Source organism: Vulpes vulpes, chromosome 12 (assembly GCF_048418805.1).
Source record: "Vulpes vulpes isolate BD-2025 chromosome 12, VulVul3, whole genome shotgun sequence".
NCBI lineage: Eukaryota > Metazoa > Chordata > Mammalia > Carnivora > Canidae > Vulpes > Vulpes vulpes.
In genome coordinates this window covers 17,097,692-17,124,280 of record NC_132791.1, presented here as the reverse complement: position 1 = coordinate 17,124,280, position 26,589 = coordinate 17,097,692, and the positions used below count along the sequence as shown (strand labels likewise).

The 26,589-nt window shown below is 44.4% G+C and overlaps 1 protein-coding gene across 7 annotated transcripts; it reads left to right on the top strand.

Moving 5' to 3' along the window:
- On the top strand, window positions 1–26,589 carry MSANTD3 (Myb/SANT DNA binding domain containing 3). 7 transcript variants are annotated; one of them, XM_072727850.1, is made up of 4 exons: window positions 19–131; window positions 2,777–3,012; window positions 14,204–14,654; window positions 21,434–26,589. In XM_072727850.1, exons 3-4 carry the CDS (start codon window positions 14,237–14,239, stop codon window positions 21,841–21,843), a joined length of 828 nt encoding a protein of 275 aa, XP_072583951.1. In that variant the 5' UTR covers window positions 19–131; window positions 2,777–3,012; window positions 14,204–14,236; the 3' UTR covers window positions 21,844–26,589. The 7 variants fall into 7 exon arrangements, with proteins under 7 accessions (XP_072583949.1, XP_072583951.1, XP_025869030.1 ...); XM_072727849.1 differs by lacking the exon at window positions 19–131 and adding an exon at window positions 607–790; XM_072727851.1 differs by lacking the exons at window positions 19–131; window positions 2,777–3,012 and adding exons at window positions 6,451–7,615; window positions 11,759–11,904.

Sequence of the window (26,589 nt, the reverse complement as noted above, 5' to 3'; positions counted from 1 at the left end):
CCGCCGCCGCCGCCGCCGCCCGGCGCTCGGAGCCCGCGGCCCGCCCGGCCGCCCCGCCTGCGACAGGAGCCGAGGCCGCCCGCGCCCGCGCCCCGCCGGCCCCTCCCCCGTCGCCGCGGCCGCCGCTGCAGGTAGGAGGCTCCCCCGCCGCGGGGCCGGGGCCGGGGGCCGGGGCCGGGGGCTGCGGGGGCCGCGGGGGGCGCGGGCGGGCGTGCGGGCCGAGCCGCCGCGACCCCTGCCCCGCAGGCCGGCCTGCGCCGTACAAAGCCCCGGGGCGCGGACCTCGGGCGAGTCGGCGGCGCCCCCGGGGCGGGGGCGGGGGCGGGGCGGGGGCTCCGGCCTCGGGGGCCCGGGGAGCCTCCGGGGAGGGGCCGGCGCCCCCGCGGCGCCCGGGTCCCCCCAGCCCGGGGGCCCCGCCGTCGCCGGGCACTGCGCTCGGCGCTTCTCCTCACTCGTGCCCAAGACCCCCGGGGCCCCGCGCGAGGCTGCGGTGCGAGGGCCGCCGGGTCGGAGGCCGCCGGGTCGGAGGCCGCGCGGAGCATCACGCCGGCGCCCGCCTGACCTTGGGCGAGCTGCTGCACCCGGAGCTGGGCCCTCCGCGCTGCCGGGGGCGGGGGGGCTGTTGCGGGGCAGTGCCCCGTGCAGCACCACCCCCTGGTACTATTGTGAGAGAAAATGCACATCGGTGGTCCTAGAGCTACATTCTGAGCACTTTCTGGGCACCAGGCCCCGGGCACTAGGCAGTTGGCGTGAGTTCCCGAGATCATCACCCCGCGCTCGGCGCCCGCAGGTAGTAGCTGCTGTGAACGGCCCGAATAATCTTTATTTAGGAGTAGGAAACAGGGAAGGATGTAGTGAGCCTCCTCCCTCTTCCGATCCAAGATAGGTCGGTTCTTAGATGTGGTAACATTCGACATTACAAATGTTCCTGGTTCCTGCGGTGCAGGAGGGGGGTTACGGGATGCAGGGATGTCTGTTCGTCACAGTTAAAGGGGGGGGGGGTAGAAAAATATCGGGGCCGGGACTGTGGATTTTAGCCTGTCGGATGGGAGGCTGTTGTGTTACCAAGGAAATTGTTGAATATGAAATTCAAAACCGTAGTTCCCCCGAGTTGAGATTGAGGGCTGTTGTGGGAGTTGGGACGGTGGAGAGAAAGGAGGGGAGGACCTGGAGAGGGGGACACAAGGAAGAAAATGTTGAGGGAAGGGATCAGGGTTCACCACCCCAGGAGCATTCTGGATCAGGATTCCATCCTGTCCTTAGAGACCAGGCACCCTGCCTGTGGGAGAGGAGAGGGATGCGGGGATGAGGTCACAGGTTGTCTTTTCTTACTCCCAAGCCACCCCAAAAATATTTGTATGGGTTGAGAGTCAAAAGATTGGTCTCCCCAAAACGTTGTAGACCCTTCTTGTGATTCCTGAAATTCTTTTTTTTTTTTTTTTTTAAGATTTTATTTATTTATTCATGTGAGAGAGAGAGAGAGAGAGAAGCAGGCTCCATGCAGGGAGCCCGATGTGGGACTCAATCCCGGGTCTCCAGGATCACACCCTGGGCCAAAGGCAGGTGCTAAACTGCTGAGCCACCCGGGAATCCCCTTGAAATTCTTTTCAGGTGTTAAGGAGATTGGGGTGCACATGGACCCTAAAGGTTGGTAAGACTCTTAAGATACAAAGGTCTGACTGATGCAGTGAAGGAGTGTGTTTTGAACACAGTTCACTTGTTTAGAGGAGCCATGGGCATGAGGAGATTATTTGGGGGTTTAGTTTGGAAGGCTTTCAACCCTGAAGAAGCCAGAGAAAGGCAGGAAGGGCCTAGGGACTGTACCCCGGGGAAAGGGACTAGAAAGGGGAGCTGAGGGCCTCTCAACACCATCTGCAGAATATTATGCACCCTTTCCTTACCCAATTTGTGGCCATTCCTTACTTGAGTGTTTGTGGAAGGTCTGGGCTGGATTCAGTCTGACTTTTCTCCTGAGTAAGTAGGAGGGGCTTCTTGGAGAAGGGTTCTTTTAAAACCAGACCTTGCAGGAGGGGGTCTTTAGGCACATACTGGTGGTGAGGGTAGAGAGCCTCCTGTGCATAGCAGAAAGAGCAGTTGCTTTGGAGAGATCGACAGTTTGGGGTTCCAGTCCTGGCTCTGCCATTTCTCAGCTGTGTAATGTTTCATGAATATAAAATAATGTTATTTCAGACGCCTGTTAAGGAGCTCAACCAACACTAGTACCTTCTTCCCTGTCCATGGTGACATTCATTCAACAAATGTCTGCTGAGCACCACTAGTCTGCTGAGTCATATGCTTCCTGCTGGGGATACAGAGATGAGTCAGAAATGATGTATTCCCTTATGAATTTCCCAGTCCAGTGAAGGAGACGGACACAAAGAACAAATTACAAAAAATATAGGAAGTACCATAGTGTAGTCCTATACAACTGGCAGGGAGCTCACAGAGGAGTAACTAATTCATTCTCTGGATAGAAAATTCAAGGCCAAATTACCTCTAACAAGAAGAGTCTGAGACATTATGATGGAGATTTTGAATGCTACACCACCTCATAGCTTCTTTTTTTATCCTTGCTTTACCTTTGCCCTGATATTCTCTCTCTTAAAAAAAAAAAAAAAAGTCTAGTTAACAGTGTGTGAAAAAAAAAAAAACAGTGTGTGCATCCTTTGTAAGCTACCTCAAACTCATTTTATTTTTTTATTTTTTTTAAAAGCTAATTTTTTTTAAATCTTTTATTTATTTTTAATTAATTAATTTATTTATTTATTCATGATAGAGAGAGAGAAAGGCAGAGACACAGGAGGAGGGAGAAGCAGGCTCCATGCCAGGAGCCCGACGTGGGACTTGATCCCGGGACTCCAGGATCCTGCCCTGGGCCAAAGTCAGGCGCTAAACCGCTGAGCCACCCAGGGATCCCCTCAAACTCATTTTAGAAGGAAGCTATTGGAAATAAACAGCTCAGGCATTAGTTGAGGAGTCATCATAAAAATGTCCTAAGAGTTGGATCTTAAGGTATGAAAATGAGCCCTTTGGGGGAGGGGTGGCACATGTGACTCTGGATCTTGGGGTTGTGGGCTCGAGCCCCATGTTGGGTATAGAGATTATTTAAAAATAAAATCATTAAAGAAAAAAGAAAGAAAGTGAGCATTTGGCAGACCTTGGAGTTAAGGATTGCAGCCAGAGGAAGCCCTGTATACAGAGTCATGAGAACACAGCAGGTTCAAGGCCATGATGGTGAGTTTGGTCTGCTGGGGTGAAAAATATATGGAAAGAGGAGTTGGGATGGGGTGGAGGGGGCACCAATCTGGAAAGGCCTTGAATGCTATGGCCGAGTTTGAACTATATTATTGGGGTGAAAAATATATGGAAAGAGGAGTTGGGATGGGGTGGAGGGGGCACCTCTGGAAAGGCCTTGAATGCTATGGCCGAGTTTGAACTATATTATTGGGGTGAAAAATATATGGAAAGAGGAGTTGGGATGGGGTGGAGGGGGCACCTCTGGAAAGGCCTTGAACGCTATGGCAGAGTTTGAACTATATTATTGAGGATGAGGGAGATCTAAGAGGATTACACACAGGACAGGGACATGATCACTATGTTTTAGGAAGAACCCTCTGGTAGCTGTGTGAAAGAGAAGCTGGAAGTTGGGAGATCATTTTGGGATACCAGGGCCTGATATCAGAAATATAAGGCAATTAAGGATGAGAGAGGGAGTAATAAATACTGAGGTAAAAAGTAGGAGGTCTTAGTGATTGGTTACCTGTGATGGAAGTGCCTGCTGAGTTTTCTGCTTTTGAGCCCAGTTAATTTCTGAGTTTTCGGAAATCAGGAGGTTTGGAAATAGGGGAATAATTTGTTTGCTTTTGGCTGTGAAGAGTTGGAGATTTTGGGGCACCTGGGCGGCTCAGTCGGGTAAGCAGCCAACTCTTGGTGGCTCAGGTCATGATCTCAGGGCTGTGGGATTGAGCCCTCCCCCTTGGCCTCTGCGCTCAGCAGGAGTCTGAAATTCTCTCCCTCTGCCGGCTCCCTCCCTACTCTTTCTCAAATGAATAAATAAATCTCAAAAAAAAAAAAAAACAGAATTGGAGATCTCTGAGGTGCCCACCATGGGCAGTTGGACACGGTTGCTGGTGGACAAGTGGGGATGTGTGTGCTGCTGAGGAGAGAGAATGAGGCCGGGGAGAGAGGATCTCCCTGACACCCTTGCTATCGTTTGAACAAACACTGAAAATCTGCTGTGTGCTAAAAATACAAATAAAACGTAGTTCCCAGCCTCAGGAATTCACCCTCAGACAGTGGCAGCACTTGAGAATACAGATAGATTGCTGTTCAGAGTAATTCTGAGCACTGCAGAAGAGGTAAATACTTGGGACCCCTGGCCCAGAGATCGGAGGGAGCACCCCAGGTTGTTCTGCAGCAGTGGGAGGGGAGGAGGGTTCACAGGCAAGAAGTGGGCTGGAGAGGGAACTTTATTATGAAAGCACTTTCTATAGAGGATACTTTAATAAAAATGATTCCAAGGGAATTTTCGGGGAGCTTGGGGTGGGGAGATGGTTTAGGATGGAGCCATGGGGGAAGGGAAGAAGCGCTGGGAACTTTTAAGAACCTTCATCTCGTCTATAGAGGAAAGCGTGAGGGTGGAAGGACAGGAGGTGGGAGCTCTTGCCTTAAACACAAGGCTGGTTCTGCTCACAGTCACACTCAGACACAGATGGTAAAAATAAACACTTCTAAGTTACAAGGCCGCCTGGGGTGGGTGCTGAAGGGAGAGAGGAGGGAAAGCATTGGAGGAAGCAAGTTCATCTCAAGGTTTAAGACTGCAAAGCCCTCTGAGAGAAGGAGAGGTGATGGAGAGGGCACAGGTGAGTGGCCATCCTGGGTGGTCAGGTTTGAACTTGCGAGGGCAGGTATACAGTAAGGTGGGCACAGGCGCAGTAATGTCTGATAACTCTTCCCTCTGGATAAAGTGAAATCATGAAGCCGTCATTGTCATAGTGTGGCTCTTAAAAATTTGGTATATGGGGGTGCCTGGGTGGCTCGTTGTTAAGCCTCTGACTCTTGGTTTTAGCTCAGGTCATGATCTTGAGGTTGTGGGATTGAGCCCAGAGTTGGGCTCTGTGCTCAGTGCAGTCTGCTCCAGATTCTCTCTCTCTCTCTGTCTCTCTCTCTCTGTCCCCCTCCTGCTCACTCTCTCGCTCTATCAAATAAATACATAAATAAAATCTTTTAAAAATTTTTGGCAAACAATACAATAGCATTTACAAGAAGAAGCCAGGAAGCCATTTCTGTTATAAAATCTTTGTCAAAGGAGAAGTTTTAGATAGTAGAACAACTAGATATAATTAGTAAAAAAATGCAAATGGCAAGCAGGTTAGTTTCAACATATATTCCACAAATATTTATCGAGTGCCTTCTGTGTACCAGGCCCTCTTCAATTTGCTGGGGCTGCAGTAATGATGAGATGCGATCACCTGCTTTAGACATTTCACCTGGAACTACTTAACCTATAGGTTAAAGTTGTGTGTGGGCCTTACATGGTCTAAAGTGCTGAGATCCCTTTATTCTGTTGCAGTGTTCTCTTTCATTGGCCAGTAGGGCCACCAGCTTCATAAATTATCAGAAGATACCATCTCTGCGTATTTGGCAGAGATCTGTGGAAATTAGGTTGCAGAAAAACCATCACAGCCGCAGTTACTACGAATTCCCAGTGCTGGATGGGGCTTTAGAGAACACCCACTTTAGCTTTATAATGTAGAGATGAGAAATCGACAGTCACGGAGGGAAGGGGACTTACCTAATGTCAGAGATTTAACATCAGAGTTGAGAGCAGGGCCCTTGGGGTTCCCAGCCGGGATAGTGGGGAGGGCTTGAGGACACCTTGCAAGAGGGCACCTTGACTGTGAGAGGGTTCCAAAGGGGCGATGTTGAAAGCAAATGAGGAAGCTTTGCTTTTAGGTCCTCCTTTGTTGCTGGAATCCCAGGGAGCCCCTGATTTTGCTCTGATCCCCAGTTTCCTCATCTGTGGGAGGATTGGACTTTCACCATGCTAGGATCAGCGTTGCCTTGAGAACAAGGTTGTTTTGGGGATGCTGAGTCAGGGAACAGTCAACAGGCCAGGATAAGAAATAATCTTTCATCTCTTCAGAACAAATGATCACCCATAACAGGTTGCCAGGCCCGCCTTCGGGGAATGGGTGCCACGTTTCCTTGCGCTCACTCATACACCGCTGTGCATTCTTTCTTTCTTTCCCAAATCGTGGTCTTCCTTTGCTGCCGTGCTAATTCTAATTCCAGTCTATTCTAATAGGAATTAAGGTTCTTAATCGAGATCCTCCCAATCCCAGAGTAGTGTCCCTGAGCACATTTCTGTCACTGTGCTTGTCACCCTGCCTTGTCACCGGCCTGCCCTGCAATATGCTATACTGGCTTAGGTCTTCGTTGGATTGTCACCTCCTCGATCTTAAGGAATACCCCCTCTCTCTGTGCCTGCACAGAGTGGATGCTCCTGGATCCACTGCTTCCTCTTGATCCCCCCACCCTAGTGTAGAGACACGCACACAGATTTCTCGCTTTGAAGTCTCTGGTGCGCACCTTCTCCTTTCCATTAGCATCATCACCATCACTCAGAGTGTAGGGCCTTATTGATTATCTATTTGAATGGTCTCCTTCAACTATCTGTGTTCATATCCTCTACATTCTTAAAGATCTAGCTCAGATATCCTCTTGTTCATGAAGAATGCAAATGAACCTCTTCCCTCCTCTGACTGCCCAAGGGGCTTTGTCCTCTTTCGTAGTATCTGTTTCTGTGTGCTTCTCTTTTTGTTATCAGTTTGTGCAGGCCAACTCGCTTTCTAGGCCAGAGGGTCTGGCTTGCTTTTGCGCCTCCCACATAGTTTAGGATACTACAGAGCCTTTGGCAGGTGTTCAGGACACATTTGTTGAATCCTATGTCTATGCGGTAAGAGAACCAGTAAGTATCTGAGTGTCTTGTATATAGCCCACTCTTCTATTTTTGGAAGCAGTTTAATATGGGCCATTTGAGGGGGGGGGGAGAACTGAGATTTATTGAAGCTTTAGTCTGTGCTGCTTCATTATACTCGTTGCAGAGTGGTTGTGCAGATGGAATGAGGTAGAGTCGGGGGTTTTAGCCCTGTGTTACAGATGAAACGCTGGAGATGAACTGACTTGGTCGAAGTCACACAGCTCGGTGAGGGCTGAAGTCAGGATTCGAGGCCAGGTTTTATGCACTCAGTGTCTTGGTTCACTTCACTTCACGAGCAGTCATTCATTAAAGTTTAAAAGGTCCTGACACCTGTCCCAGATCTCAGCACTACCAATCTCCAGTCACGCTTCCTATTCTGAGTATTGACTTCAAAGAGCTCCCTTCCCTTTTCCATGAAAGGCAATAGAAGTAAAATCTGGCCAAGTTTCTCTAGTCTTTGCTCAAATTTTAGGACTTAGATTGACCCTTGGGGGACTTGAAATGTCATTAGATGGTGTGTTAGCTTGGACTGTCATAAAAAAAATACGGCAGACGAGGTGGCCTGAACATCAGAAACGTATTCCTCACAGTTCCGGAGGCTGGGGAGTCCACGATCAAGGTGGTGCCAATGAGGTAAGATTCCTTCCGAGTGAAGCTGCTTCTCTGGGCTTGTGGGCTGCTGGTGCCCAGTGTGCTCATGTGACCTCTTTGTGAGCCCTGGGGAAGATAGGAAGCCTGGGAGAGGGGAGGAAGGAGGGAGGGACGGAAGGAAAGGGAATGTTGTCTCTGATGTCTCTTATAAGGACAGTAAATCCCCTTGAATCAGGGCCCCACCTTTATCATCTTCCTTAACCTTAATTACTTAGTCTCTAGGTACAGTCATCCTGGGGGCAGGACTTCCACCTAAGAGTTTTGGGGGTAGGGCAGCCCAGGTGGCTCAGCGGTTTAGCGCTGCCTTTAGTCCAGGGCCTGATCCTAGAGACCCAGGATTGAGTCCTACAACGGGCTCCCTGCATGGAGCCTGCTTCTCCCTCTGCCTGTGTCTCTGCCTCTCTCTCTCTCTCTCTCTCTCTATCATGAATAAATAAATAGAATCTAAAAAAAAAAAAAAAGAATTTTGGGGGTGTATAAGCATTCAACCCATAACAGATGAGTCTTTGTTTTAAAGTCATATTAAATGTATTTATTACAATCTTCTGGTGCTTTAGTCAGTGTTAGTGTTTGGGGAATTGTGCCGTTTCCTCTGTTCTTGTTTGGTATTGGATTCATGCTCTTTTATTTAGTCCTGTCTGCGAGTCTCACCTGGCACAAGGGGAGTTTTTGTTTGCCATTTTTTGGACGATTTTTACTTTATTTTTTTAAATTTTAAAATTTAAAAAAAAATTATATTTTAAAAGATTTTATTTATTTATTCATGAGAGACACAGAGAGAGGCAGAGACACAGGCAGAGGGAGAGAAGCTGGCTCAAGGACTGGACCTACCACCCTGGGTTCACGACCTGAGCCAAAGGCAGACACTCAGCCACTGAGCCACCCAGGTGCCCTGACCATTTTTACTTTAATGCAGCTTTTGATGTACAGTTTCATGTGTGACACTCTTTGTGTGCATGATGGGCAGTTTTATGCCTATATCAAAATGTATTCACTCATTAAATGTTTAATGAAGGTGCACTGTTTTGAGGGTCCCTTGGGCTGCCAGTTGAAGTACAACCATGCATAAGGACCAGGAGCTGTATCATCTTGCAGAATGCCAAAAAATGATCTGTATTGGGCATCTAAGTGGCTCAGTGGTTGAGCGTCTGCCTTCAGCTCAGGTCGTGATCCCCGGGTCCTGGCATCAAGTCCTGCTTCAGGCTTCCTGCAAGGAGCCTGCTTCTCCCTCTGCTTATGTCTCCTCCCGCCCCCTCGGTCTCTCATGAGTAAATAAAATTAAAAATCTTTAAAAAAAGAAAACAAAATGATGATCTGTATTGAGCAGAGTGTTGAGGGATGGGGAAGGCCCGTCTTTTCCCTAATAAAAGCTGATGCAGCCGGAAAGGCTTGTTCTGTTGTCATCTGTAACCATTTATGGACCTCGCTGAGTAGTTTTAAGCTAGAATATGCTTTCTGTCCTCGAAGTTTCTTTTAACAAGCTTTGCCTGGAGATATCTTACTTTGAGAAGTATTTGTTTTCTTAGGACTGTCAGGTGCTCAAGCAGAATGTCAGTGTTCCCCTGAGGCGTGGACCATTTTAAAGCTCCCTGTCTCTACAGATTCGTTTTCATCAGATCAACAGCAGAAATTATTTCAGAGCTCTGGTTAGAGTGAGAGTGGTTCACCTCGGGGTGGGGTGGCTGTGGGCCTTAGCTTTGAGACATGAAGGCCCAGGTGATGGAGGGATGGGGGATGAAGAGCCACCAAAAGGAGATGGGCAGAAGCAGGAACAGCTCCTCCCGAGGAGTAGCTCTGCCCTGGGAACTTTCCCTGCTGACCGTTACATTGCTCGTTAACATGTAATTTGAGCAGGGACCCAAGTAGTCACCAGGTCTGAAAGATGGAGAACAGTGAGGGCATTGGATCTGGGTTTGAATCGTGGTTCTGCCACTTATTTTTTGTGTGGCCACAGGCAGGTGACTGAACCTCACTTTTCTGATCTGGGAAATGGAATTGGTTAGTGGGAATGAACAGCTTCCCTCATGAGGCTGATGGGAATCCATAGGGGACCTCTAGGGTTACATTGGCTCATACCAGAATTCCTTTACAGCCCTGCAGAATGCAACCACATGGCCCAGGGAGGCCTGCTGTTCTACAAAATTAAGCAAAGTAAATTGGTAACTCTGGATTTACTTAGCTAGTGATTAAATAACAGTTTAGTTAATAGGCTATTAATGGTCCCCAGGTGTTGGTAATTCTGAGTATTTGCTTTTGAGAGCAGTTGTATAATTTCTTCCGGTACTTTAATAAAGTTTTTTTTTTTTTTTTAACAGAAAATACTGTGTGTAACAAATGGTGTCAGGGGCTATTTTTGGGAGGATTAAGTGATATAGTGCATATTAAGCCCTTCCTATAACGTCTAACCCACGCTAAGTACTCAGTACAGGTTATCTGCTACTGTTCCGACTGAGACTCAGTTGGTCACACAGGTCAATAGACTCCCCATGAACTCACCACCACCTAGTGGCAGCTAGTGGTTCTGCATACATTGTGAGGTAGAGTCATTTAATTGCTTGAAATTAATTCCATGTAATTTGAGCTCCATCAAGTATCACAGAGACTTTTTTCAGAGTGTGACTTATTTACCTGAGAGCAGGAATTTATCTTTCATTAAACAGTGAACTGACATTTTTCAGCTCCACGGTTGGCATAGAATAAAAAAAAAATGTTAAGGGCACCAGTAAATGAAGTGGGGAAGCAGAAGTGCTCATGTGTTATTAGTAGGAATGTGAATCGGTGTACCGTTTCTGGAGGACAGATGGTGATGGAACAGAAGTCTTCAGTGTTTTCATCTTTTGTGGCGACTATTTCTCTTCTAGGAATTATCTTGAAGAAGAAAAGTTAGAGGGGCACCGGGGTCGGGGGGGAGGTGCTCAGTCAGTTGAGTATCTGCCTTTGTCTCAGGTCATGATCTGGGGTCCTGGGATGGAGTCCCATGTCCGCTGTCTGCTCAGCGGGGGATCTGCTTCTCCCTCTGCCTGCTGCTCTGCCTACTTGTGCTGTCTCTCTCTGTCAAATAAATAAATAAAATCTTTAAAGTTAGAAAAAAATCTAGGAAAAAAAGTATATAAATAAGTACATATAAATAAGATAGCATTACCTATAATAGAAAAGTGTAGGGAACAATTCCTTTCATTTGTTAGATTTCTCTCTCTCTCTCTCTCTCTCTCTCTCTCTCTCTTTTAGATTTCTCTATCTTTATAGCAATGATTCTTCAAAAGAGTGAGGGTGTAAGGGCAGGTAGGCATATTGACATCTGATGCAGAAGAGCTGGGATGAGGGATCAAAATCTGCTCTAGGAGCTGTGTAGTTTAAGAACATGTAGTTGGACATAGATATCTTGGCAGCTAGAGATAATACAGAAGAGCTGTATTGTAGTGGATATGTGCTAATAGATTTCTGTTTGGGGTATGTTGGTTAATAGGGAATAGGAATATTGATGGAGGCAAAAAATTTTGGACCTTTGAGGAGGAAGGGGCCTGGATTGGGTTATTGTAGGGACATTAGACCAACATGATTGAAATACAGGCCTGGGAATTAAGGGATACAGAGACACATTCCCAAAGGTAAATTTCTCCTTGTTTAGCTTTGTCTAAGACCTGAAGGTCAAATTGCCTTGACATGTATCTAAATCTCTTGATCTCAGATGCTGATATGCCCACAGTGAATGTGGGGCAGGGTACCTCGTACGTGGAGGCACTAATCACACTAGTGATTAGTCTTTCTGACCTTAACTTTGGGGATGAGGTGGTACATCACGAGAGAACCTAATTGGGTTCTGTTGCCTTCATGTAAAGCTCTTTCTCCTTGGCCTCAATTGCAAGGCTCTCTGATATGGCCTGGTCCCTTCAGGTCTCACAGATTTCAGCTCTTCACAACTATAGTAACCCCTCTCCAAGCATAGTGTGTGAATAGCTGGCTTGTAATCATGTAATTTTAAATTAGTGTACTATTTATTTAAAAGTCACAGCCTTTTTCCCCATAACTTCTTATTGCAGAACTTTTTCAAACATAAACATACATGGAGATGGAGAGAATAATTTAATGAATCTTTGTGTACCTGTCACCTTTGTTGATTTTCAGATGTTTCATTCCTTTCAAGTTGGTTCCTAATTCTTTTGATCAGTTTTAAATGGACTACATTATCATCTGATGACTGCATCGTCAAGAATCTTGATGCTTGCCTGTTATTCCAAAAAATCAGAGGCTTGGAAAATATAAAGACTGAGGTGTGTTTGTCCTTCCCACAGAGGGAAACATGCAACACTCAATTGCTGTATTCAGTGTTGCTTAGCGACATTCTTGCTATAAGATATTTGAGTGATTAATTGTGTAGGAAACTTCCTGTGATGAAGAGATGTCACAAATGTGTGGGTTGACAAAACACACCTAGGTTCAGGGGAATAAGACATTTACTAAGCATCTTTTGCATGAAAGAATGCTGGTTCAGTACTGGGGAGGATGATAAGATGACCTATGGGAGTCATGGCTGCTTGTAGTTTGGAATCACCCAAGGTGAGAACCCAAGACATAGTTGTGAAATGATACTAAGAATACTAGACTGGGGCGCCTGGGTGGCTCAATTGGTTAAGTGTCTGCCTTTAGCTCGAGTCATGATCTCAGGGGCCTGAGATAGAGTCCCGTCTTGGCTCCCTGATTAGCAGAGAGTCGGCTTCTCCCTCTGCCTCTCGCTTCCCATGAGTGCTCTCTCTCTTTCTCTCTCAAATAAATACATTCTTTAAAAAAAAAAATACTAGGGATCCCTGGGTGGTGCAGCGGTTTAGCGCCTGCCTTTGGCCCAGGGCGCGATCCTGGAGACCCGGAATCGAATCCCACGTCGGGCTCCCGGTGCATGGAGCCTGCTTCTCCCTCTGTCTATGTCTCTACCTCTCTCTCTCTCTCTCTCTCTCTCTCTGTGACTATCATAAATAAATAAAAATTAAAAAAAAAAAGAAAAAAATACTAGACTATTTAACTCCTAGCAGTAGATTATAGAACACAAGTTACCAGGACTGAGGTTAAGGGTGGGGGAAATGAGAATCAACAAAAGGTACAAAGTTGCAGATATATGGGATGAACAAGTCTATGTAATACTGTATTAAATACTGGAGATATGCTGAGATAGTAGGTTCCAGGTGCTCTTAGGGCACACACAAAGATGGTAACTGTGTTGGGGTGCCTGCTTGGCTTGTTGTCAGTAGAGCATGCGACTTTTGATCTTGGGGTTGTAAATTCAAGCCCCATGTGGGGTATAGAGATTGCTTAAAAAAGAAAAAAGGTAACTATGTGAGGAGATGATATGTTAATTAGCTTGACTGTAGTAATCATTTCATTATGTATATAGCTATCAAATTAATATGTATTAAATATATAGTTTTCTTTTTTTAAGATTTATTTATTTATTTCAGAGAGGGGGTGGGCAGAGGGAAAGGGAGAGAGAATCCCAAGCAGACTCCCCACTGAGTGGGAAATCCAACTTGGGGCCTGATCTCATGATGCTGAGATCACGACCTGAGTGGAAATCAAGAGTTGGACGCTCAACTGTGTGAGCCACCCAGGAGCCCTTAATATATATTTTTAAACTAAGTGTATAAAAAGATATGTAGACTTATTCTTAAAAGATAATAGAGATATAAAGTATTTAAAAAATTATAAATAATATACAATTGATAACAGTTATTATAATATCTGAACAAAGACTTTAAAGGAATATCCACAATAAAAATGAATATTTGGTGTGTTAAAAAAAAAAGAATGCCAGATTATTAGGACAGTCCAGGTTCTTGATTTCCCAAGGCACCATCTTTGTGATTTTGAGCAGTCTCCTTGCTGGCCCTTGGTTCCCTCAATTGAAAAAAGGGCTGTTGGCTCTTTCACCTCTGAAGTTATATGAATTATTTATATCAGACTGTACACTTAAAAGTGACCCTCAGACCTTAAGAGATCACAGACTCCAAGCCCTCATTTTAAAGATGAAGAAACTGCGGTTTCTTTAGGAGCATGCCCCTATCCAAGATCACAGACATAGTGATGGAAATGTTGAGTCTTTTGGGGTGATTTCCTGATGATTCCGAAATCTCAGTGTTTATGTTACCCATTCTATTTGGTTACACTGTGGCTTTTCTGGACTTCGGCTGTGACAAAACTTTGAGAAAGTTGTTTAGTTGAAAAGCTGCCTAACATTATGAAGGTGGGGGAGTGATCAGTTCCCCCACACTGAGCAGAAATAAATGAACAAATTAAGAGTACCCCTAGATGTTCACTTTTCTTTTTTTGCTGTTACAGACAAGATATCACAGAATGGCCAAGACCCACAATTAAGGACCTACTTGAAAACCTTCTTTGAAGTAAAGCCCCACTCCTAGTGACCTTCTGAATGTTTTCCTGAGACTATCCTAATTCACTATTAATGGGAGAGAAAGTACTGTATCTCAGGCAACGGGATCAAGCCCGGGATTCAGCTTAAGTGGCTTGCAGACATTTTCATTGCTGGAGTTAGTAATTATTGTTTCAAACTTCCTTTTACAGGATAGCTAACAGCCAGGAGAAATATAGTGGAAAATGCAAAACAACGAAATTATAAAACCTGCCAAATACTTCTCGGAGTTGGAAAAGAGCATCCTGCTTGCTTTGGTAGAAAAGTACAAATATGTGCTAGAATGTAAGAAAAGTGATGCGCGAACTATTGCACTCAAGCAGCATACCTGGCAGGCGCTTGCCCACGAATACAACTCTCAGCCAAGCGTGTCACTGCGGGATTTCAAACAGCTGAAGAAGTGCTGGGAGAACATCAAGGCTCGGACCAAAAAGATTATGGCCCATGAGAGGAGAGAGAAGGTGAAATGGAGCGTCAGCCCTCTCCTGAGCACGCACGTCCTGGGGAAGGAGAAGATCGCCAGCATGCTGCCGGAGCAGCTCTACTTCCTGCAGAGCCCTCCAGAAGAGGAGCCCGAGTACCACCTGGACAACGCAGCCCAAGGTATGGCTTCCAGCAGGCGTGGTCTCACTGGGTGCCTGCTTGATGTTTTAGTTTTAAGATCTTTAATTTCGAGGGAGTTTGTGAAAGAGAAACTTTTCATGTCAAACTTGATTTTCCCAATTCAAAATCTCCAGATTGCATAGAACATAAAAACAAGAGGACCAGGATCCCTGGGGTGGCTCACCCTGCCTTTGGCACAGGGTGTGATCCTGGGGACCTGGGATGAAGTCCAGCATTGGGCTCCCTGCATGGGGCCTGCTTCTCCCCCTGCTTGTGTCTCTGCCTCTCTCTCTCTCTCTCTTTCTCTCTCTGTGTGTGTGTGTGTCTCTCATGAATAAATAAATAAAATATTAACAAAACAAAACAAGAGGACCTGTTGATATCCTTGTTCTAGGGTCTCTCTCATCTTTATTATGAAGAATAAGGAAAAATAAGGGGCTCTATTAATACAGCTATTAATAAAGTACCTCAGTTGCTTGTCTCAGCCTACGTCATCCATATTAAAGAAAATTTCTTTGAGAATTTATATTTATTCAATCTTATTTTTTTTAAAGATTTTATTTATTTATTTGACAGAGAGCACACACAAGCAGAGGGAGAGGGGCAGGAGACTGTGCTGAGCAGGCCTCTCCTTCCCTAGGATCCCAGAACCCTGAGATTATGACCTGAGCCAAAATCAAGAGTCGGAGTTTTATTTATTTATTTATTCTTAAATATTTTATTTAAGATTTTATTTAAAGTTTGCAGAAGACACACTGTAAAGCAGAGAAATATTCCTAGGGAGGCCAGAGGGCTGCTCCCAGGACCCAGCAAGTGCTGGCCTAGGAAAACTATGATCTTTGGCTTGCAGGATGAGAAATTCACTTATTAGTGTTCCCAGACTAGACTGAGTTCTGAGGGAGTGGTTAATTATAAGTCACAAGAAACTGTCTAAAACTAAGAATATTTTCCATGTGGAGTGAAAAAGATGGTAACCAAGTGAACTGAATACATGTTTTCAATTAGCACATTTTTTCCCACTATAGGCAGATCATCCTGGGGATAATTAAAAATTTGTTTGCTGATCATTTAACCAAGATTAAGTCCAGGGAGCCATTTGGACAGCCATAGTGTCATGAACATCACATATTGTTTTCCAGTGCAGAAACCCTGTGTGAGTTTTGATTCTTGAGTTCCCAAGCCAGGGTACCCCCCAGCAGATAGTGTTTGGGTGGACACTGCCAACTTTCTCTCTTACCCCTCCTTGTTAGCATTTATTGTGGATGGAATGCACTGCTAATTGACAGTGTCTGTCTCCTGGCCTCAGAGCCATTCACTCGGCAGGCAGTGAAGGGAGTGGTGCTGAGGGAGGGAGGCAGGTGAATCAGCCCGGCTGCTTTTCAAATTGCTTAGTTCCCTGAGAGATGTTGCTGAAGAAGATGCTGGTATAGACTGCTTTCACTTAATGTTGCAAATCTTTGATCTTAATTATTTTGTATTGACTTCATAGGGTTATTCTAAGGGGACAGTCATATTTCCCCACTTTCAAATTCTAGAGTAGGATCTGGAAAGTTCATTCCAAAAACTTTTTTCTTTCTTTTCAGAGGAAATGATGTCATTCATTTACTCATAAACACAATTTATAAATTTCCAGTGAGAAGGGAACAAATATGAATTCTCAGTGTCCTTCTGTAGTGACATTTCTAGAGATTCACACTTGTAAAAAAGATTGATTTTAAATTGAATGTTTGTACCTATATGACATGGGAGACTTCTCTTTTTGCTGGTGACGATCAAAGTACAGCCTATGCTGGCTATTCCTGTTTCTAGGTCACACCTGGAGGTCAGTGGAGAACCGTGGTGTTTTGTCAGTTGGGAAGTGTGTCCAAAGTAATCTGTTAACACTAGTAGATAAGGTACTGGAATTCTCTTTATCCATTAAAACAGCCTTGAGGTTACCTCATTTTGTATTTCAACTTATTTTCAAGAAAGAAGAAGAAAGCTATAATTGTCATTTATCCCTTCTGGGGCTTGGTGGGGAAAAAGTTGAAAACTTGCATTAGAATATGGCTTTCATTTTGTGGTGTGTATTTTGTTTGACACATAGCCTCTGTGTGTGTGTGTGTGTGTGTGTGTGTATGTGTGTTTTACTGTAGTCTCTAACTCTGTGCTATCTAGTACAGTAGCCCCAAGAGTCTAGTAAACACTTGAAATGTGGGTAGGCTGAATTGAGATATGCTCTTGCATATACACTGTATCATCAAGACTTAATACCAAGAACAGAATGTAGAAAATCTTACTCATAATTTTTATTTTGATTACACGTTGAAATGATAATATTTTATATTGGATAAAAATATATTATTAAAATTAATTTCACCTCCTTTTACTTTTTTTAGGTGGCTATGAGGAAGTTTTAAATTACACAAGCAGCTCGTATTATAGTTCTATTGGACAGTGCTGTTCTCACACCTTACAGAGTAGTGCCTGTTACAGAATTCGATGATTAGAGATTTGTTGAAATTTGTTGAACAGGATGGAGCCTGGCAGTATTCCACTAGAGGCCTCCCTCCAACTGTTTCTTGTGTGAGATGGTTTCGGCTGTGTCATCTTGATCACCATCCCCTGGATATTCTTAGCTTTGTCCATGACTTTCTTGAGATGTGCATCTGTATTTGAACATGGTAGTCTTAAATTTTGACTCTAAGGAATGTATTTGCAAAAAACCCCAGCATTTTCCCCCTTAAATATATTGAAACAATTTGTACCCTATAGATTTATAATATGTGATCATTTGACTGTGATATATATCTCTTGTTATTGTGGGGGAACAGGTTTGCAGAACAAACTAAGGGAGCCAACAAAATGTGCTAGAGGTGGAAAGGAGAGTAGGATGACCAAATGTCAAATACACTTAAGAAAACTAAGCTTTCAAAAAAAAAAAAAAAAACCAACTAAGCTTTCAAGTAATACTCAACTATCTTAAGAATACTGATATTTAGTTTCATATGCTGTTATATAATAGTTATTATTCTTCTATTATAAAACTATAAGTGAATAATGCAAACATAGGTACACAAAGCTATAATTAAATAATGCAAACATTTATTAGTAAATTCCATGATTAATCACTTTTTAATCTAATTGTCTTCTTTTGGGGATGGGAACTCTAGTACAGGGACTGAGTTATAGTTCTAGTCATGGCACATTAACATCATTGGTCTGTGTAAAGCCCCCCTTTTTTGTGTTATTTATGCATTTATTCCCTTGTTATTATCACCATTAACCACGTTCATTCTTTTCTTCTGCCTCCTAATCATTCCAGTGTGCTTGTGTATTCTCTCACATGTCCTTGACAGCAGGCATTTTGTATGCATGTATTTTAAATGTGCAAAATCTGAATTAAAATCAAGAGTCAGATGCTTAACCTGACTCAGCCAGGTCTTCCTATCCATTTTGCACAAGATTGAGTTGTTTTCTAAAACAAAGTTGTGACTTTGCTTTACCTGGGAGAGAGATTGCATGGTGTGTGTTTGCAGCAGGTTGCCATTCCCAGGATAGCCTTTTTCCAATTAAGAGAATATTCTCCCCATCTGAACACTAGCTTCCATTCATTGGAGCTAATATTTGTGTGAAAGTTAATTAACTACTCTATCAGGCTCTTCTAGTTTTAAGCTTCAGCTTCTGCCAGAGTTTTCTTAAGAGGCCTGAATTGTTTTTTCTTTAAAATTTATACGTTAGCACACATTTAAACTAAAAAAGGACAGTTAAAAGTAGAGTCCTTTCTCTGCTCCCAGACATGACCATACTTGTCTTCGTGTTCACAGTTCTATAGAGACAAATTTGGAGATCAACATTTTAACTGTGTGCTCATATTCTTAATAATAGAGCATTTTGTAGTAAATACAACTTGGAGGCAGCATTTTTAAGATGCATGAGTGATCAGCTGAGGGAGTGAGGCAGGAAGAAGCTGGGTGTTGTAGTAGTTGAGCTTGGATTTTGGAGTCACACAAACCTGGATTAGAGTCCTGGTTCTTTCAATTAGCCAAATGACTTTGGATATTGTGTTTGGTTTTCTTTTTCTTTTTCTTTATTTAAGATTTTAGTTATATATTCATGAGAGACACACAGAGAGAAAGAGAGAGAGGCAGACACACAGGCAGAGGGAGAAGCAGGCTCCATGCAGGGAGCCCGATGCGGGACTCGATGCCAGGTCTCCAGGATCACACCCTGGGTTGAAGGCGGCACTAAACCGCCGAGGCACCTGGGCTGCCCCGTGTTTGGTTTCCTATAATACCTCCCTCAGAAGATTGTTGTAACAATTAAGTGAGGTGATGCTGCAAAGCACTAGCCTTGTGCCTGGTTAGTTACTCAGAAAATGGTAGCTGCCTTCATCATCATCATCATCATCATCATCAGGCCCCTAAAGCCTGGAATAGTTGAGATAAAAATTTAGAAATGGGGAGAGATGAGCAGCATCATGAGGGCATGAACGTTAAAGACTTAGAGGATTGTGCAGAACTACCCTCTGGAATGGAATCAAAGAAGAGAAGAGGCTAGAGGTCCCGCAAAATGTCTCTGTGTCCAGCCTTCAAAGAAGACACTTTCAGATCTCATAGTAGATGGGAAGCAGGTGAGGTAATCCTCTTTACAGTTGTTCACATCTGAGGGACCCTATTCTCGGGGCAAAGCCTTTCCCATTCCCTCGTCCTGTGCCTTGGCTCTCCACTCAGAACACGGTCCTGTCTACCCCATTGTGCTGAGTTGAGAGAGATGTGACCCCCTGCAACCAGTTCATTCCCATACCTTTTGGACATGGCCAGCAGTGTCCAGGCCATAGTGGGTTCTCCTCGAGGACGAACAATAGACAGTTTCTGTCTTCACAGTAGGCAGAGACCTGAGGGGGACATAGTTAAGCCACCAGTTTTAACAAGTGCCGTGCCAGAGGTAGGCTCAGGAGGCAGCAAGAATGTGAAGGCAGGACATCTAATTAAAGCCATAGCCCTCAGAGTTGGGAAAGATTCCTAGGGAGACATCTTCACTATCTCTGGATGACACAGAAGTACTTTTAACCTTCTCCTTCAGAAGCGAGACATCTACCTTTCCTTTCATCTTAATTAGGGACCAGTTATGGTAGTTGCATAACCCCTTGGAGTAAAATAAACCAAACAGGAGCCATTTCCCTTTTATTAACAGAGTATTACGAGTTAGGTTTCCCCCAGCAGCCGTTAACATTCCCGGCATCCCATCTTCTGGAATAATGGAGTGGACTTATAACATAATCAACTCTGTTAATAAATTGATATTATTTTTCTCCAAGGAGACAATTCTCATTATTGGAAACATAAAGCATCCCAAGAAAGCCTTGGAGTCACAGCTGGGAAACTCCATAGGTTAGTGGAGTTAGTGTCTTCCTTATTGAAACTCCTTAATTGATAAAATGTCATTGCCCTATAAAAATACTAGTGCAATGTGGCACCAGCTAAAATGGCAGCCTTTTGTATCCATAAGCTCTTCTCCCTTTGTGTTCAGAGCTTCAGCCAATAAATATTTACTAGGCATCCTCTGCGTACCAAGCAAAATAATTGGTACCCAAGGATAAAAGAAATGAATAAGCATGGTCCCACAGTAATACTAGGATGTGGTAAGTGCCTTAACAGTAGAGTACTCATAGAGAAAGGAGAGATCCGGGGTTTCACAGATGCTGGACAAAGTAGGGGTTGGGGAGAGGTTAAAAAGGAGAGTCTGGAGTAAATGCAGGTTTAAAGGAGCACAGGGCCCCGGGCTGGGGGAGAGACGGGAGAGATGAATAATTAGCCCAGCTTCCAGCTGAAGGAACAGAGGCAGAATTGTGAAAAAGAGCTTGGCTTTTAAAGAATATGAAGCCTGTAGTAGGATTGCAGGGCGCCCAGGGTATTTTTGAATAAAGGAAGGCCAGAACATTGAAAACAGAGCCAAAGATGGGAACCCCAGGGGGATATTAAAGGTGAGGAGTAGATGCAGCAAGAGTCTCAGTCCTGGAAGGAGGCTTGAGAAGGAGCAATCAGAGAGGAAGTGTCGAAAACTGATCAGAGAGCCATGGTGCAGAAGCAAGGAAGACATTTCAAGGATTCTTAAGTGCTAGGGAGAGGTTACGTAAGAGGGGCACTGAAAACTATTTTTGAGATCTGGATGTTGCCCCCCAGATGGCAGTGCTAGAGGTAACAGCCAAATGTTAGAGATTGCAGAGAAATGATGTGCTAGGAGGTTAGGCCGGGGAATGTAGACTCGCCTTTCAAGGAACATCCGTGAGGTGGCTCTCCAGGGGTAAGACCCGTGACCAGGAAAAGGAGCAGTGGCACCGTTGTGGAAATCGAATGTAATAAGTGTTCACGGTTGGATGAGAGCCCAAGATGGGGAGATCAGATGGAGGGAGAACTTAATCTGAAAACCCACTGTTGGCCTCGTGCCGTGGCCTTCTGCTCCCTCAGAGTTGTGCACATTCCCCTTTAGAACTTAGATCAACATAACAGGGTCTCCAGTTCTGGATCAGCATAGTCTTGAGCCACTGTTCCCATAGTTCACAGTTCTAGAAGTGACATGACAAAACTCTTTATCGTTACTTCTAAAGGGAACGCTGGTTTTGACTTGTGGGTTTTTCAAAAGTCAGGCATGGCAAGGGTACCCATAGACACGCAGGCTCATGCAGACGCTGTTTCCGCTACATCCTATGATGGGGGACCTGTCATTTGAAATAGGATCGATTTACTCTTTGCCTGTAAAATCTTTGAACGTATATGTTTTCTGCTACTGTTTTTCAGAATCATTTGCTGTTTCAAATAGAGAACTGTGCGATGATGAGAAAGAGTTCATACATTTTCCAGTGTGTGAAGGGACCTCTCAACCTGAACCCTCGTGTTCAGCTGTCAGAATCACAGCCAATAAACACTACAGGAGCAAAACCTCTCAGGAAGGTGCTTTAAGAAAGATGCGTGAGGAAGAACACCATCAACAAATGTCCATCTTACAGCTGCAGCTGATACAAATGAACGAGGTGCATGTGGCCAAAATCCAGCAGATAGAGCGGGAGTGTGAGATGGCAGAGGAGGAGCACAGGATAAAAATGGAAGTTCTCAATAAAAAGAAGATGTATTGGGAAAGAAAGCTACAAACTTTCACCAAGGAGTGGCCTGTCTCCTCATTTAACCGGCCCTTTCCCAATTCACCCTAAGACTGCGGGGGTCGGCTCCCTTGTAACCAGCCCATGTGGGCAAAGAAAGCCTGGAACGTGAACTTGCGGTCAGGAACTTGTAACAGAGCTACAACTAGGAAACTTAGAGCGGTAGTAGTCGCATATTTAAGAGTACATTCAGGTAAACAGCCAGCCTCACCCTGTGTACCCCTTCAGTGGCAAAGAAGCTGTTCCAGTCTCCTGAAAATGATCACTACGAGTGCTATAATTCTGAATGTAATGTCTCTTAATTAGAATTCATACAAGAACCATGTGCGAGTGTTGTTGTTGTATTTTTTTAAATCAGATTGCAAGTGTGACTATAAAGAAGTGTGGCTGATTTTTTTTTTTTTTTTTTAAATAGACAGCAGAACTTTTCTATCCAAATGAATGCGCTCCTATTGAAAGCAGCACAAAGACCCAGGAGGCCACACATTGTTTCTGCAGTGGTGGTGCTGTTGCTCAGAACTTGCGGGAAGTCGTTAGGGAACCTCCCTGAGAGCCGCACACAGCACCTCTCTCATTGTTTTTTGTTTTGTTTTGTTTTTCTTATCAGTGTCGTTTTTTTGTTTTTTGAGTGGCTTTTCTGATTTTAAACAGTCCAGCATTTGGAAGGATATTTTCTAATGTGGCTCATAAACTGCCTTTTAAGGCCTTTCCCCCAAAGAGGAGTTCCAAATAGCAGCTCCAACCGTGATAGTTTTGTTGGAACTAAGGATGTAACGGCTTTGAGGGAGAAACATTCATTTAGATTTCTACAATCTGTCATGTCTGTTTTATTAAAAGATAAGACTTGCAATTTTATAGTCACACTGTGTATGTTTTTTAAAGGTGCTGCCTCCCCTACTGTGCTCGTCTTTGCTTTTCCTCTGTAGTGTCCTCCCAACTTTGTGCTACTGAATTCATGGGCGCCCTGTTTTTAATCTCTAACCACCTAGGGAAAGGCCTTTCGGTCATTGTGCTCATGGTGCTAGCTGATAGTAATGCTTTGTAGTTTGCATTGCACGGGTAGCATTGGGCTTTTTAAGAACCCATTACCAACATATTTGGAAATATGGATTGGCAAATGGATATTTGGATTGGGTTGTGATATAACTTCTCCTGTAGTCTAGTGTTGAAAACATTTCTGGGATGTTGGACACAGCAGTAGCTGGAACAGTCAAAATGACACTTACGTGCCAAGGCAGGTCAGCAATTTCTGAGTGTGAAATATCAAGGCCATGTGATGGGGAAAGAAAAGAATGTGTGGCAGAGGCTATGTAGGGAGTGTAAGGCTAGGAGTCAGGGCCTGAATTCTGATCGTGGCCCTGCCTCAAAGTACCATGTGACCTGGTGTAACTCCTTTTAAGCCAGGCTCTGGTCTTTCCTGTTCATACAGCAAGGAAGTTGGTCTAGCTAATGTTCAGAGTCTGCTACAACTCCTCGACTATAATAGTCTGTAGAGTCTTGGATGGGTACTGCCAACATCATGGTTGTCCAGAGGGCATGGGTCAACAGGCAGTAATTGATGACTTGCATTGGCTCAGCTTCCTGCCTTCATAATTTTGGGATTTGGGTCCTGGGAACTATAAGTTCAATAAGATAAACAGACACTTGTTAGTGATGCACTGCATAAAACTTGAATGGATATCAGTTTATTCTCTACCCTGATCTCTTAATATAAGGAACTAGTTATTTGAAGGAAAGCTGTGAAGACCAATCTTTGAAAGGAAGGATCCTTTTGTAAGGATTTGTTTCCTTCATTTCGTTTTTACCCAATGGACTCTTCAGATAAGACACATCTGGATAAAGTTCCAAGCTTAAATGATTTATGGGAGACAGGACTTGACTCTCCATGCCCTCTCACCCCCTCAGGATTAGGGCAGGGAACAGCAGGCCCTCAACATGGATGTCAACTGAGAGAAGTGTCGCTTTGCTTCATCTACTGATCCATCTGGAAATCTTGTTAATATGCAGCATCTGGAGTGGGACCTGAGATTTTACATTTCTTACAAACTCCCAGGTTATGCCAGTTCTGCCTGTCTGATCATCACACTTCTGTGTAGTAAGGTTTCAGAGGACTCCAAGAAGATTTTACTTATTTCCCACCCCCTACCCAGATTGGGTTAGGTACACTTTGTGTGCAGCTTTGTGCTGGGTATTATCCTCTCTCAGAATTTATCACTTAAGCACACAAACAACCATTGCAGAACACAACACAAAATGCTCACACATAATGAAACTATAAAAACATGGAACTAATTCCTAACCAAACAAAGGATAATGAAACCAGCAGCCTAAAGCAACTTGCTCTACTGTTAATGATATTTATGAGTTTTTAACAGTTTTCCACTTGGGCTATGCATTAGAAATAGTATTTTATAAATAATTAGTCTCACCTGGTTCCATTCTCAAAAGATTCTAATTCAGTTGACCTGGGTTAGGGCCTCGTCCTCTACATTTTTTGAAAACTTTAATGGAGATTATAATACATCATTGGGATTGAGAACCAATGGTGTAGAGCTCACAGATATGTCTCATTTGATCCTTAATCCTGTGAGGTCATGCAGAAGTAAGGAAATGATGCTCAGAGAAGAACCATCTGGTACCAGACCAGTAGCTAATAAATGGCAAAGCAGAAGCTCAGTTCCCAGCCTCTTGATTAGAAAACAAATAGTCCCACCTGCCTGCCCCTGCCCCATCCCTCCAGGTTATATCAGAGATTTGTTTTATCTTGAAAGCCAGGTCATGCCTATGGTGTACTTTGGTGTCTCCATTCATGGACAGGTATATGTTCATTTCACTGTTGAGTAGTTCCCTAACTGAGGTGGAAATACAAAAGCATTTCTTGATAGATGTTGTAGGGAACAGACAAAATGTAAGACAGTTCACCATCCCCCCGGCCAGATCACAGACACAGCCCAGTAAGGGAGGGAAGACTTGTACACAGCTGTCATGTACTCCATTAGTGCATATCTTCAAGTGCATTTGTAGCTCAGAGCAATAACCACCTCCTCCAGGAGGAAGGAAGCCTTCTGGAGGAAGTGGCATCTGAGCTAAGTCTTTAGAGTTGGCATTTGGACAGGTAGAGATTCAGAAAGAGGAGAACCTTTGCTGGATGCAAGGTCCTGTTGAAGATTCAAGAGGATGAGACACATGATTGGGAGGCAGTGAGAACATGGTGGATTTCCAAACTGGGCAGTAGCATGATCAAAACTGTGAGCCAGGAGGAAGAAGAGAAGGTGAAACTGAGTGTAGAGAAGATGAGTCTGGGAGATGAGGTAGGAGGGTCTGGCCCTGGTTAGGACGAGATGATAGAAGGATCTAGAGGAGGCTCTAGTCAGACTGGGGGAGACCAATGTCAAGAGCACTGCAGAGGGGGACACAGTCAGGTTTGGCGGCAGATTGCTTTTGTTGGAGAGGAGGGGTGAGGTGTTAGAGCTAGATGCCTGAATAATCCTGCCAATTGAAATGAAAGCAGAAAGAATGCATTTCTGGCTCTGACTCAACGCAGGAGAGGTCGAGAGATGAACTAATGCTGTTGCCTCCCACTCAGCCTCAAACAGGAGCACCTGCACCCATCTCTGCTTTGTCCCATCTTCACTCTGGCTTTTGTCTCTTCTACCTGTCTGTCCGACACAGTAGCCCCTCTTTGGGTCTTTGTCAGCCCCCTCATTTTGTGCTGCCTCTGCCCCCAGTACCTCCAGTGCAGCTAGCAGTGCACGTCACCATCTCTCATCATGGTTTTGTGCTAGAAAGTTCAGAAAAGATTCTTTAGCATGCCATGTTGTGTAAAGGGGCATTGGCGGAGGGGCTGGTAATCCCCATGTAGGCCTATCACAGCCCCTTTACAAAAGTCAAACATGGAAACCTGCCCTCTTAAGCATCAAAATTTTAGGGAATGTTTTATGAATTTTGCAGAGAATCTTAAAATGCATTGGCTTTTTTTTTTTTTTTTAAGAAGAAAGAATAAAGGAAGAGAGGTGGCATGGTGGCAGAGTGCGTTTGAGTTGTCAACAGCTTCTGCAGTGTCAGGTCAATTACATCAGCACTTGGTCTGGAGAAGGAGAAAGGAATGGCTCTGCCTTCTGGGAATGTCAGAAGGACCTGATAATTATATTTGGCAAAGCCACAAGGAGCGGTTCTGTAATGTCATTGCTAAGAATTACCCTTTTAATAGCATTTCTGGATGTCTGAGCTTTTCAAATGAAGTGACACTCTTTGCTGCCGTGGCTTTCCTCTTTGTTGGGCTGCTTCCAACTGGTCCTCCTGTTCCTCCTCGCCCTTGCTTTGATATGAGTTCATATTTTCTGTCTTCTGCCTTCCCAGCCCTGCTCCTCCAGCCCCTCCTTCTGCACCCACAACAGCTCCCACTCTCCCCTGTTTTAGAGGTGGAGTCAGGTGAGAGTGTGTGTGTGAGGGAAATACTTGCCAAAGGGCAGCACATTCAACAACATCTGGTATCGAGGTGAAGCGTAGCCTTAGACTAGCCAAACTGTGGACAACCTGCTTCCGTGCTGCATCTGCTACCTTGGTGTTGGTGGACTCAGAAGTCATGGGAAAGATCACCAGTGATCCGTGACAGCAACATATTCTTTTCCTAATCATGCCATATATTATGCCCTTCAACACAATTTACTCATCTTTGCCTCCGTTTCTCCATCCGTGAAAGTGGTGTAATATTTATCTACCTCCCTTAAATGTTGTGAAGATTAGTCTATGTTAGTAAAGCACTTTTGAAATAAAGAGTGATGTAAAGCATTTTAA